This window comes from Dermochelys coriacea, chromosome 3 (genome assembly GCF_009764565.3).
Source record: "Dermochelys coriacea isolate rDerCor1 chromosome 3, rDerCor1.pri.v4, whole genome shotgun sequence".
In the NCBI taxonomy this organism is placed as follows: Eukaryota; Metazoa; Chordata; order Testudines; family Dermochelyidae; genus Dermochelys; species Dermochelys coriacea.
The window spans coordinates 191,166,119-191,180,395 of record NC_050070.1 but is presented as its reverse complement, the minus strand read 5'-3'; the positions used below and the strand labels follow the sequence as shown (position 1 = coordinate 191,180,395).

The 14,277-nt window shown below is 44.7% G+C and overlaps 1 protein-coding gene across 7 annotated transcripts in view; it reads left to right on the top strand.

Annotated features, from left to right (window-relative positions):
* USP34 (ubiquitin specific peptidase 34) overlaps positions 1-14,277 on the top strand; it is a 267,844-nt gene that overhangs the window by 153,786 nt on the left and 99,781 nt on the right. For all 7 annotated transcript variants that reach the window (XM_043511969.1, XM_043511968.1, XM_043511970.1 and 4 more), the window contains 3 exons: positions 1,457-1,581; positions 2,442-2,594; positions 2,788-2,892. In XM_043511969.1, the coding sequence (XP_043367904.1) occupies positions 1,457-1,581; positions 2,442-2,594; positions 2,788-2,892 (383 nt within the window). The remainder of the gene's footprint in view (positions 1-1,456; positions 1,582-2,441; positions 2,595-2,787; positions 2,893-14,277) is intronic.

Sequence of the window (14,277 nt, the reverse complement as noted above, 5' to 3'; positions counted from 1 at the left end):
AGAAGAGAAGAATGAGGGGGGATTTGATAGCTGCTTTCAACTACCTGAAAGGGGTTCCAAAGAGGATGGATCTAGACTGTTCTCAGTGGTAGCAGATGACAGAACAAGGAGTAATGGTCTCAAGTTGCAGTAGGGGAGGTCTAGATTGGATATTAGGAAAAACTTTTTCACTAGGAGGGTGGTGAAGCACTGGAATGGGTTACCTAGGGAGGTGGTGGAATCTCCTTCCTTACATAATGACAGGTTTCAGAGTAGCAGCCGTGTTAGTCTGTATTCGCAAAAAGAAAAGGAGTACTTGTGGCATCTTAGAGACTAACAAATTTATTTGAGCATAAGCTTTCGTGAGCTACAGCTCACTTCATCGGATGCATCCGATGAAGCTTATGCTCAAATAAATTTGTGAGTTTTTAAGGTGCCTCAAGTACTCCTCTTCTTTTTTTCTCCTTCCTTAGAAGTTTTTAAGATCAGACTTGACAAAGCCCTGGCTTGGATGATTTAGTTGGGGATTGGTCCTGCTTTGAGCAGGGGATTGGACTAGATGACCTCCTGAGGTCCCTTCCAACCCTGATATTCTATGATTCTGTGTGTTCCCTTGTGTCACTGGAGCTGCTGTGCCCTAGGTGAGGGTTCACATCCCCAGAGCAAGGCAGATAGTATTTGCACCATGAATCTCCCCTGGAGCTTCTTTTAGATAAGTACAAAGCTTCAACCTGAGGCTCAGTCTACAGAAGAGTCCTGCCTGAGAAAGCTGCTTGGGGAAATTGTTGCCTTCCAAATAGGTTCACATTAAGACTGTAAAAGTGACATGAATATTCACCTGTATTTTGACTGGCAGCAGTCTTTGATTCCACCAGCAATCCCCCCATACCTCCCGAAGATTATTCCTGTGAGAATTCTTTGTATAGGAGCCATTGTCAAGTTACAGTTTGTATGTTCATAAATACACAGGCATCTCCCCCTAGCCTTAGGCCGTGTTCTGGACTCCTCGTCTGTATCCTGTCACCAAGGGCCTGAGAGTGGTCTATCTGTAGATTTTGGAACCAGAATTCTGACATCCTGTATCACCTGCTAGAAATTAGCCCTTAGCTGTTGGGAAGAGAGGAGTAGGGAAAGTTGAGCTGGTTCAGGGAGTGCCATAATTTAGTGCTGATATGGTCTATCAGCAGATTACCTCCCACCTCTTGAGCAGTGGGGAAGCAGGGAAGAAATTGTGCCTCAGAATGGTGTCTCATTAGTATAGTGTAATTAAGAAAGAGAGTCAACATTTAGTAACCAAATGGATATATTACTTCAGCTTTGGTGGCATTCTGAATGCCAAAATGAGGGTCCTTTGTCACTCATTATCACAAGTGAGAGAGAGATGTTATATGCTTTTGTCCTTTGTGAGTGTTCAACGCAAAAAGCGTTTTAATGTAGAAATTACATGGTGACTTTATTCTACCTCTCATCCCTTTAGTTACTCATTATTCAATGTGGCTCTTGGTGAGTTGGGCCCACTGCTGTTCTTTGGTGAAATCCAGCCTGGCAGATAGTGATCATTTACAAGATTGGCTAAAGAAACTTACCCTTCTTATTCCAGAGGTAAGATAATGGAAAGATCATTGCATATTCGAATTCAGAGGAGTGTGTTGCCTACTGATGCTATTACTTAAAAAAGACTCATGGGGTAGCTGTGTTAGTCTGAATCCACAAAAACAACAAGGAGTCTGGTGGCTAAAGACTAACAGATTTATTTGAGCATAAGCTTTTGTGTGTAAAAATTCTAAGTGAGGTTTTTACCCACGAAAGTGTATGCTCAAAGAAATCTGTTAATCTTTAAGGTGCCACCGGACTCCTTGTTGTTTTTTTAAAAAAGACTGTTTAACCTTTCTTTTTTTAGTCAAAATATAGCAAATGCCAGTTGCAACATGTACAGTTAAAGGTGTACAGTTAATCAGTTTCCATTATATACTCCTGCTCTTCTTCAAGTGCTTGCACATGTCCATTCCAATGTAGGTGTATGTGCACCCCGGCACAGCTGCCAGAATTTTTTCCCTTTGTGGTATCTGTTGGGTTGGCTCCAGCACCCTCTGGTGTTGCATGCTCATAGCATTGTTATAAAGGGCCCTGCCAACCCTGTTCCCCTCAGTTCCTTCTTACCTCCCGTGATGGTTGCTTGAACCCCTCATTGTTTGGCAATCCTTCTCTTAGTGTTTTTTTCTGACAATTTTAGTGTAAATAGTTCTTGTAGTTTTAGTAGTTAGTTTGTAGTTTTTAGATAGTTTGGACAATGACGCACTTTATAAAAGATACTTCTATAGAAATATACTCTGCCAGAGTTGTCTAATAGTGTTTGGAGAACTGTTAAGTATGTACATATATTAGACAAAAGTGAAAAAGGAAATAGCGTATGCAGTATTATTTTAACAATTTGATTTTATATGAAATTTTTTTTCTTGAAGACTGCAGTTCGCCATGAGTCCTGTAATGGGCTGTACAAATTATCTCTCTGTGGTTTGGATGGGGGAGACTCAATTAATCGATCCTTTCTGCTACTGGCTGCATCAACATTATTAAAATTTCTTCCTGATGCTCAGGCATTGAAACCTGTCCGGGTAAGAATTTTAACTATTCATTCCAGCTTTATGTTAAAGATGAATTGCAACTGCTTTCCATCATTCTCATTTAAGTCAGAAATAATAAGTCCTATAGCAGTTAATGGATTTATCATCTTGTTTTATCACAGTTTAAGTTAAGCAAGTTTTTTATCAGGCATATTTGTGAATAAAAAGGCGTTTCTTTTCACAGATAGAGGATTATGAAGAGGAACCAGTGTTACGATCTGGTTGTAAGGAATATTTTTGGTTGCTATGCAAACTGATTGATAACATACATGTAAAAGATGCCAGTCAGGTAGGAACAGTTAATTTACATTAATTAAAATGGGTCTTTGTTTTCTTTTGCTTTTGTGAGATTGATTATTGTGAGTATTTTAAGTTCAGCCGAAGTCAATGTAACTCCAAATACAGTAATAGAATATTATGTGGTAACTTGCATTTGATGAAATTTTTGCTCCTGAATTAAACTCAAAATTGTGCTATTTTAAATAAATGTATAACATTACAGCCAACATTATAGATATTTATTTAAAAAGTAATGTAGAGCCGCTACAATATATTTCCATCAAATAACTTTGTCTAGTGTTTCTTACATAAATAAAAAGATAAAACCCCAAACTCCCTCATGAATACTGACATTTATACAACAAGACTAATTTGTGTACATAGAGATCTTTTTGAAGAACTTGCATACTCATAGAGATCATCTTAGTTAGCTGGGTTGCTATTTTGCCGAGGCTTTTTGCAGGTTGCACATGCAGGGAACTTCTTACTCCCTTTCAACACCTGACTAAGGCCTGGTCTACACTTGGGATGGGGAGGCAAGCTAAGTTGGTCTAAGTTACACAACTTCAGCTACAAAAATAGAGTAGCTGAAGTCGATGTACTTAGAGCTACTTACTGCAATGTCTTCACTGTGGTAGGTCGACTGCTGACGCTCCCCGTCGACTCCGCATACGCTTCTCGCTCCGGTGGAGTACCAAAGTCGACGGGAGAGCGCTTGGTGGTCGATTTATTGTGTCTTCACTAGACGCGATAAATCAACCCCCGCTGGATGGATTGCTCCGGAGGTAAGTGTAGACATGCCCTAAGTGAGAGCAAGCAATTTGAAAACTTCCCTTAAAATTGGTCTTTTCTAATCTATGATCCTTTGCTCATAATTTTTACATAATATAGATGATATTGTTGTCTTTTCTGGGGACTGAAAAAATAAATATCACTTTTAAAATATAACAATGTTGGTATATGCGCATTTATTGAAAAATGACATTTAGATGGCTGTACATTTTTCTTTGTACAGTAGGTTACTGAAATTGCGAATTCTTCAAGTAGTGTCCCTGTGGGTGCTCTACTTCAGGTACGTGTGCGCCCTGCACCTCTGGTTATAGGTTTTTGGTAGCAGTGCCGGTTTGGCCTGCACATGCACTGTATACATCCTTGTGCCCAGTATTGAGGCTAAACAGGACTATGCGAGTGAACTGCCCTTGGTTCCTTCTCAGACACTTTCAGCCAGAGATGGAGTTTAGTGTGTGCCTGTTTTCTCTTTATAATAATAGATACTGTTAGTTATTTAGTAGTTGTAGAATATTAGTACCTTATAGTTGTTGGAACTGTTGTTCCTATTTTTCTTTTTCATAAATAAATAAATAAATACACACACACACTCTTTTCTTTTTTTTCCTATTGTGAAGGGTCCAGAAGGTTTTTTTCTTCTATCTGAGATGCTGGGCTCCCCAGGTTTTAAACGGTGCTTCTCCTATTGAGAGGTTATCCCAGTCAGTGACAGACATTCACTGTATATGTTGCTTGGGAGACTCATATCCTCAGGAAGTGCAAGATTTGCACTTCTTTTAAGGGAAGATCCTGTAAAAAAAGGGAAATTAAGTATAGATTTTTAATGATGGAGTACGCCTTAAGACTGGCTTTGGACCTTGGTACAGAGAACCCCCTTGTACAAGGACCTTCTCTTTCTGTTAGTGCTCTGACAAGAGCATGGTCCCCAAGATCTTTCAAGAGGAAGGCAGCGTTGAGACCCGGTCTCTGGCACTCTGCACAAGTGAGGTACCAGTAACTGCTCCAGAGAGCTTCCCACTCAAAGACTGGAGTGGGATAAGAGGACCAGAATAGAGAGTTCCTCCGCAAAGAGATTTAGGTCACTGGAGACCTCAGGCCGCAAGAGGCATATTGTGAGGCTCTGAATACTCAGGTACCGTGAAGCACTCTAAGTCTTCATCTAAGTCCTATACCTCAGTGGTAAAGGACACAGAATCAAAGACCACTACTGCTACCAAGAGAGTGGCCTCGTTGTAATCCACACTTCCCTTGATACTGACACCAGCGCCTCTGACAACGGCATCAGGAACAACCTCGGTTGCTGTACCAAGCTCTGTTGTGACCTGGTATCCAAGGAGTTCCAGTACTGTAAAGACCTCATGGTACCAAATGAGCCTTCCTGGCAACCTCCAGACTCACTTTGGTATCTAGATCTGCTGGGTCACTGACTGCTTATGACTTTTACTATTCAGGAAGAGGAGTTATCACCTCCTGTACAATGTGTGGAGAAGCATTCTGACTCAGAACTTTCGGTTCTTCTAGTAGTGTCCCTCTGGGTGTTCCATTATAGGTGTATCTGCGCCTCTGCGCCTCTAATCAGAGATTTTGGGTAGCAGTGTCCATTTGGCCCAAACATGTCCTCTCCCTCGAGAGGTTGCATCAAGGCTATCTAGCTCTGTGCAGGCGAACCACCCAAAGTTCCTTCTCAACAACATTTGGCCTCAAACTGAGTGAGCAGTTGTCTCTTCATTCTCTGCAGCATTACCATAAGTAGTCGTTGCTTATAGTTCTTTTATTTCCCTTAATAGTTAGAGTTTCCGTTTATCCCATTGGAATAAAAAAAGAGAAAGGAAAGAACCTTTATTTCCTGCTTCCCACTCTTTTCAGGGGGGGACCTCCCCTCTTCGGTGGTGGTAGTAGTTCAGACTTTTAATGTCTTTTTTTTTTTTAAGGGGGGGTAAAGAATGATCGGAGATTTGTGCTAGCAGTGCCTGGTTGGGCCGTAGCTGTCTTGCGCCGCTCTGAGTGGTTACATAGCGGTGTGCAGCCAACCGTCCCCCAGTTCCTTCTCTACCTCCTTTGGCTTGAGTCAGAGAAATCAGCAGTGCCCTCTCTTACCTCAGATAAGATTTATAGTAGTTAGTTTATAGTGATAGGTTAGCTTAGTTGTAGTTAGTTTCCATATCTATTGACTTACTTTAATTTCTTAAATTTCTTAAAAAAAAAAAGTTTTTCCTTTATCTTCCCTATCGACCCCTGCCTCTCCGGCAGGCATACAGCCTTTACCTCAACAGGGTTTACCCCTGTTTTTTTTCTCTTAAGAGATCACTCCCTCAGGCATGCCCAGCGCACCTGGTTTTAAACGCTGCCTGACTTGCAGTCTATCCATACTGGTTTCTGACGATCAGGCTCAGTATGTCCGCTGCCATGGCAAGACACATGTTACTCAAAAGTGCCCATGCTGCAGAAAACTGACAGCTAGGGCAAGAAAAGCCAGGGATCTCCAACAGAAGCTCCTCAACATGGAGAAATCTCTCAGACCAGCCTCTGACTCTGAGTCCAGGTCACCCCCTGGCCAACAATTGCCAATGGCAGCCTCTGACAGGGTCTCTGCTTCAGCTTTGGCTGCCAAGGAGCCTACTCCTAGAAAGGCTACCAAAAAGCAGTCACAGACATCTCTGCACCAAGAATCACCTAAGCGAAAGTCATCTCCAACAGAAAAATCTGCCCCGGTACCGATGGCACTGAGAGCATCAGACCGCGAGGCACTGGGAACGTCCAGCACTCATTGTTCCCAAAAAGCTAAAGACCCTGTGTGGGCACACTCTAATGGAGGTTGACATAGCAAAGAGAAACCTTCCAGCTCGGCACCCACAGAGCCAAAGAAGATCTCAATACCGAGTGGTACAATGGTACCTGTGCCGCACAGCTCTAAATCCTTGGCATCGGCTGCTTCAACTCATGCTCCCATGCTGTCCACAATGCTATCCCTAGCACCGAGCCTCACGGTGCCATCGGAGTTCATGAGACATGCGGACCTGGTAGTGGCTTCAACACCTGAATCTCCTCTAATTGGCGCCGAGTGTACCCCATCCAGATCTCTACCTAGCCAGCTGACTACTCCCTACAGATCAGCTCCCCCATCTCCAGTGACAAGGAAGAAGAGGATGATGCAATAATATATACTCTTCATCATTCCTTACCAAAGCCAGGACCATCTTGTCAACAACCACCTGCAGATACGCGAGGATAATATGGTCACCTATGGGCACCACCCTCATACTGTTCCCAACTAACTGGTCATACTGGGATCCATGGGCAATGTCTAGGGCCCAGAACCATAGTCCAGCTCGCCCACCGAGGTCCAGAACAGCCCAGTCCCCTTCACCTGCAGTCTGGCACCCTCTGAAACACAAGAGGAAGTTGCTGAGGAACTTGAGCGCACAGCCGAACAGGACACTTTGCTGCCTGCTCACATCTCATCTTCGTCGCCAGACGAAATCATAATGCCATCACCCCCTACTACAGGGGATGATTTCAAATCCTTTCAGCACCTCTTCTAAAGGGTTGCTGAATCCCTAGACATTTCATTGGCACAACTACCAGAAGCCCAACATAAACTCACTGACATACTCCAGGCATCCCCATCAGCAAAGATAGCCCTGCAGATAAATGATGCTAATATGGAGCCTGCGAAAATCATATGACAGACTCCAGCTACTTCACCACCCTCGTGTAAGAGGTCTAACAAAAAGTATTAGGTATCAGCAAAAGGAGCTGAATTTTTATTCACACACCCTGCACCAAACTGTGTGGCCCTGCTGGCTAAATATACATACAATCTGTTCTCCAAGATGTCAACCTTTATTGAAAATGTCCCAATGACAAAAAAGAAACAGTACAAAGCAAACATTTCTGAAGGGTCTCTCATCGCCAGGACAGCCCTCCAGGCTTCCCTTGACTCTGCAGACATGGCAACATGATCCATCGCCACATCAGTTGTCATGTGCTATGCATCCTGGCTCCATCTCTCCGGATTCCCAAGGAAGGTCCAAGCCATGGTTGAGGACTTACCCTTTGAAGGACAGAAATTATTTGCAGACAAAACCGATGTCTCGCTACACACCCTAAAGGACTCATGGGCGTGTGTGAAAACCCTTGGCATTTACGTACCTGCAAACAAAAAGAAACAGAATAGGTTCTACAATCAGAGATTCCGGCCCACGCCATACTCCCAGTCTCAAAGACAGTACGACCAACGGCATAAACTAAAACAGAACAGATGTCGACAGAACCAAGTTCAACCTGTGACATCTCAACCATCAACCTCCAGACAATAATTTTGAAGATGTGGTCGAGGGCATGAAACCTCCACAGTCTCTGATTCTAGAACCAGAAACCCTTGCCCATTCGGAGACCATCTGTCACCATACTACCCAGTCTGGAACACCATCACGACAGACAAATGGGTTTTAGAGATTATCCAGAAGGGCTACTTCATCCCCTTTATTTCTATCCCATTTACCCACTCCCCTTCTCCATCCCTCTTCAAGGACCCTTCTTATGAACACCTGTTACAACAGGAAATAAACCACCTTGTACAATTGGGTGCTGTGGAACCTGTACCATCACAACACAGGGGGAGAGGTTTTTATTCCCATTACTTTCTCACTCAGAAAAAGACTGATAGGTGGAGACCCATCCTGGATTTACGAAAACTCAACAAATTCATGAGAACACAACGTTCACCCTAGGGAAACAGCATTTCCAATACAGAGTACAACCCTTTGGTCTTTCCACGGCCCCAAGAGTTTTTTCCAAGCTTCTCACTGCCATTGCAGCTCATCTCCACAGACGAGTGATATTTCCATACTTAGACGACTGTCTGATAAGGGCACCAACACAGCAAAAAGGAATAAACGCCACACAGAGTACAATAACGCTGTTCATGGACCTAGGATTGCAAATAAATGTATAAAAGTCCACACTCGTTCCTGTCCAAAACTTGGAATTCACAGGAGCCTACCTCAATTGTCTCACATTGTTTCAACGGTGATGGACAGCCCACACACATCCGCCAGAACATGCTTACAACTCCTGGGGCATATGTCGGCAACAACTTTTGTTGTACAACATGCCAGGCTCCACATGAGATGCTTTCAGGCCTGGTTTCAAACAGTGTATATACAGCACAGACATCCTCTCAACAGACACCTCACAATGCCACGCTGGGTAAAAGACTTGCTAATATGGTGGACACAACCACAGAACGTCTGCTCAGGAGTTCCTTTCCAACAAAAAGCTCCAACCAGGACAATCACAATAGACGCTTCCCTAGTAGGTTGGGGGCACATCTATACAACAATATGATCCAAGGCCTCTGGTCTCCAATAGAGTCCAAACCTGCACATAGACTTACTGGAGCAAAGAGCAGTCTGAAATGTATGCAAGCGCTTTCTTCCTCTAATCAAGAACAATATCATCAAGATCCTCACGGACAATATAGCATGCACGTTCTACATAAATCGCCAAGAGGGAGCATGATTATACTCCCTGTGTATGGAGGCAATATGCCTTTGGAATTTGTGCATCACCAACAGCATAGAGATATCAGCATCCTATCTGCCAGGATGTCAGAATACAGCAGTGAACATACTAAGCAGGGATTTTTCACAAACCCATGAGTGGGAGATGGATCCCGGAATTCTCAAATCCATATTCAAACTATGGGGGTTCCCCACCATATATCTATTTGCAACAGCTCAGAACTCCAAGTGTCCACAATATTGCTCCCAGGCCAGATTGTGACACCACTCTCTAGGTGACGCTGTCCTCCTAAAGTGGAAGGTGCCACTGATGTATGCATTTTTCCTGACTCCAATCCTAAGCAGAGTCATTCACAAGATCACGCCGGACAAATCTGAGGTCATTCTCATTGCACCCACATGGCCCAAACAAACGTCGTTCCCATATCTGCACCAGATGGCAGTGAAATTCCCTCAAACCCTTCCCTTAGTGTCTCACCTTCTATCACAAGTTGCAGGACGTGTCCGTCACCCCAACGTCATGGTCCTCCACCTCAAGGCCTGTTTATTCCATGGCTGACAAGGGTCAAGAAGGACTGTTCTGAGGAAGTGAAAGATATATTACTGAACAATCGGAGACTATGCAGAAGAAAGACATATATGCATAACTGGAAACAATTCTGTACCTGGTGCCAGGACAGATAGATCTGTCCATAGTTGGCCCCCCTACTGAGAATTTCAACTATATATTGGGACTTAAAAAATTGAGGCGATCCACAAGCTCCATCAAAGTACACTTGGCTGCCATGATCTCCTTCCACGACAAGGTGGACAGAGTCACTATATTTGCTCACTTGAAGATTAAACGCTTCCTTAAAGGCAAAGAAAAGACTTATTCCACATCCTAAATTCATACCCAAGGTCACCTCCCCTTTTCATTTAAATCAACTCATCTACTTACCTATATTTTTCCTGAAGCCACATGCTAATGAGAGGGAGGCCTCACTCCATATGCTACACTTCTTATAGCATTAGCTTGCTATATAGAAAGAACAAAAACATTCAGAAAATCACCTAGACTAAGAAACCCTACACCCATGTAGGACCTTGTTCTACGCCATCTCATGGAAAAACTGCTCAAATCCCTTGCAACTTGCTCTTTGTTGCACTTACCAATGCACTTTCCTCATTGCCATCATGTCCGCAAGACGGGTGGGAGAATTAGGTGCCCTAATGGCACACCCACCTTCTGCAACATTCTTTAAGGATAAAGTAATCCTACGGCCACATCCTAAATTCATACCCAAGGTCACCTCCCCTTTTCATTTAAATCAACTCATCTACTTACCTATATTTTTCCTGAAGCCACATGCTAATGAGAGGGAGGCCTCACTCCATATGCTACACTTCTTATAGCATTAGCTTGCTATATAGAAAGAACAAAAACATTCAGAAAATCACCTAGACTATTCTTTTCTATAACAGAATGCTTGAGGGGCCAAACCATCTCAAAACAAAGACTACCCAAATGGATATATGGATGTATCCATTTGGGCTGCCAAAACAACAATCTGCAACCTCCACTGGGAGTTTGCACACACTCCTCCAGAGCGTTAGCAACATCAGTGGCCTTTCTCAGTAATGTACCTATCACTGACATTTGTAGAGCAGCTATCTGGGCATCAGCCTATACTTTCACTAAACACTATGCTTTAGAACAACAATCAGCAGCAGCTGCTCAGTTTGGACTTAGTGTTTTCCACAGTCAATAGATCAACTCCAAACCCCTCCCCTCCACTGAGGGGCACTGCTCAACAGTCACCTACTGTGGAGCACCCACAGGGACACTCCTTGAAGAAGAGCTTACTCATCTTGTGCAGTAACTGAGGTTTTTCAAGTTGGTTGTCCCTGTGGGTGTTCCACTACTCTCTCTTCTCCCCTCTACTTTGGAGTTTCACATTGATTCTCTGAGGTAGAGAAGGAACTTGGGAGTGGTTGGCTGCACACTGCTATGTAACTGCTCAGAGCGGCATGAAACGGGTACTGCGTGTGTGTGGCCCAACCGGACACTGCTATCACAAATATCCAATTACAAGCGCAGGGCACCAAGACACCCAAAGTGGAGCAGCCACAGGGACAGCCATCTTAAAGAACCTCAGTTACTGCACAAGGTGAGTAACCTTCTGATCTATACTAAGAGGGTGGTGGATGAGCTGCAAATTCCACTACAGCAGGTGGCAGATACTCATCACAAGCTGGTGGATCATCTACATGCTTCCTCCTCATCCAAAATCGCGCCCCCCATTAACAAGGCGATTCTAGATCTGGCCAAAGTCATCTGACAGACACCACCCTCCATTGCACTGATGTGCAAGAGAGCTGACAAGAAATATTGCATCCCTCCCAAAGAGGCAGACTACTTCTTTCAACACCCTCAGCTCAACTTGATTGAAATAGACTTGGTCAATACATGGGGCAAACAACATCATAGTAATAGTAACCCATACTATTGAGATTGGAAAAGATGGCTCTCTTTGGGAGGAAGACATATTAGACAGTGACATTACAGTTCAGGGTCACGAATTATCAAGCTGTCATGGCCAAATATGATTTTATGAATTATGGGAAACTCAGGGCATTCTCTCTACATTTACCAGAGGTGCAAAAGGAGCAGTTTCAGGCCATTGTCAGCAAGGGCCAGTTAGTTGCCAGAACTGCACTACAGACAGCATTGGACACAGCAGATACAGCAGCCTGTTTGGTCTCCATGGTTGTGGTAATGAGGCAGGCTTCCTGGTTACACCTTTCAGGGTTGCCCAAAGAGGTGCATACAAAAGCTGAGGATCTCCTGTTTGAAGGGCCCAAGCTGTTTGCTGAAAAACCCTCTATGCCTCTCTCCACACCCTGAAGGATTCCCGTGCCATGTTGTGCTCCCTGGGAATCTATACTGTGGAACAAAAGAGAAGCAATATGGCTCTCAACTGCTAAACAGATCACTTCCCAATACCCACCATCACAATGCTATTATGAGCCACAGCAGAAGAGGCCCAGGGTACAAAAGCTGGAGCTGTCAGCATCAAAATCCATGAACTCTCAGACTGCCTCTTGTAAGCACTTTTTTGATAGGTTGATTGAGGACCCAAACAACCATGTCTTTCAACATCCACTGCCATCTACACACCTGCCCTTCTGAAATTGCCTGAGTTTTACAGCAACTGGGAGAATATAACCTTTAACAGATTGGTCTTGGAGATTATTTTGGAGCGGAACCACACCATTCAGTTCACATTCTCCCTCCATTCCTCCTTCCCTGTCCCTCTTCAGGGACCTTTCTCACGAGAACCTGCTTAGATCATCTGTTATGCCTACCGGCAATAGAACTGGTCCAAGCAAACTCTTACACCTGTCCATGAAGACAACATTTTTGATTGCCATCACCTCAGCTAGAAGCGTAGGAAAAATAGCAGCCCTGATGGCACACCCGCCCTTCATTGTGTTTTTAAAAGACTTACTTATTACAGAGTAATAGTGAGATCGCATCTCAGCTTTCTCCCTAAAGTGGCCTCTGCCTTTCATTTGAATCAATAAATCCATCCTCCATTTTTTTTCCTGAGCACACATTGTGACAGCAGGGAGGCGATTTTTTACATGAGATGTTAAACATTTTACTTAGACAGGACTAAGGACTTCAGAAAGTCTCCTAAGCTCTTCCTCTCCTTAGTGGAAAGATCCAAAGGCTCCTCAATATCGGCTCCAAGATTATCCAAATCGGTCTCTTATTGCATTCATCACTCTTACCAAAGGTGCAACCTGTCCCTTCCATCCAGAATCCATACGCACTCCACATGGTCGATCTCTACTTCAGTCACATTCCTTAAAGATATCCCTATCTCGGAAATTTGCAGAGCGCCGACTTGGGCTTCTCTGCCCATACTTTCATGGAACATTATGTAATCACTGGAGCCTCAGCCTCCAATGCCATCTTCAGCTTCACTGAGCTCTCTGCAATAACAGACTCCACTATGAAGTTCCAGCCCCCAATGGGGGATGTAGCTGTGAAGTTTCCTACAGTGGAACACTCATAGAGACGCTGCTTGAAGAGGAGGAAGTTACTCACCTTGTACAGTAAGGATGGTTCTTTGAGATATGTGTTCCTATGGGTACTCCACAACCCGTCCTCCTCCTCTCTACTTTAGAGTTCTCAAGATGCGACTCTGCAGTAGAGAAGGAAATGGGGGTGATTCACCCCCATTTAGTGCTAGGTAATCTCAAGGCACACCATGAGGGAGGGAGAGCGCATATGTGGGCCGAACGACACTGCTACCTAAAATCTCTGATTAGAGGCACAGGGGCGCAGATACACCTACAGTGGAGCAAGACTTTCTCTTCAGGTCCGTTCAGTTTACTCCAGGAGACATTATTCCCCTCTGCAGATGCAAAAAGGTCCCTGCCTGTTAACACTTGGGATGACCAGTGATCTATACCTTTCCCTATGCCTTATGATTAAAGCTAAGATTTTGTCATGGATATTTTTAGTAAAAGTCACGGAAAGGTCACAGGCAAAAAAGAACAAAATGGGACAAAATGAGGCTCTGTGGTCCCCATATGTCCAAAGTGAGGCAGCTGTGCAGGGTTGAGGAGCTGCCTGCAGCTGTCCGTGGGGGCTGGGAGCTGTAGGGTACTCCTGTATCAGCCAGGAGCTACGGGGTACCCCCACTACACGCAACTTGGGGGGCCTGTGGTGACGGGACACTCAGGGGTTCTCCCACTACCTGCAGGGCTGGGAGCTGTGAGGTACCCCTGCCGCCTGCAGTTCCAGGGGTCCACTACGACCGGGAGCTTAGAGGTTCCCCTGCCACCGCCACCTGGGATTTCAGGGATTCCTCTCCCCTGCTGCCCCTGGCGGCCAAGCTCTCGGGTTCCCCCAGTGGCCAGTGTCCCCTCACTGTCGCACATAAGCTCAGAGGTTCTCTGCCACCTCTGGGAGGCGGGAGCTGTGGGGTACCCCACTGCCCACAACGGCCAGGAGATGTGGGGGCCACTAACGGCAGCGGGGATACCTTGCAGTTCCTGGCCCCTGCCGGTGGCAGGAGACCCTGCAG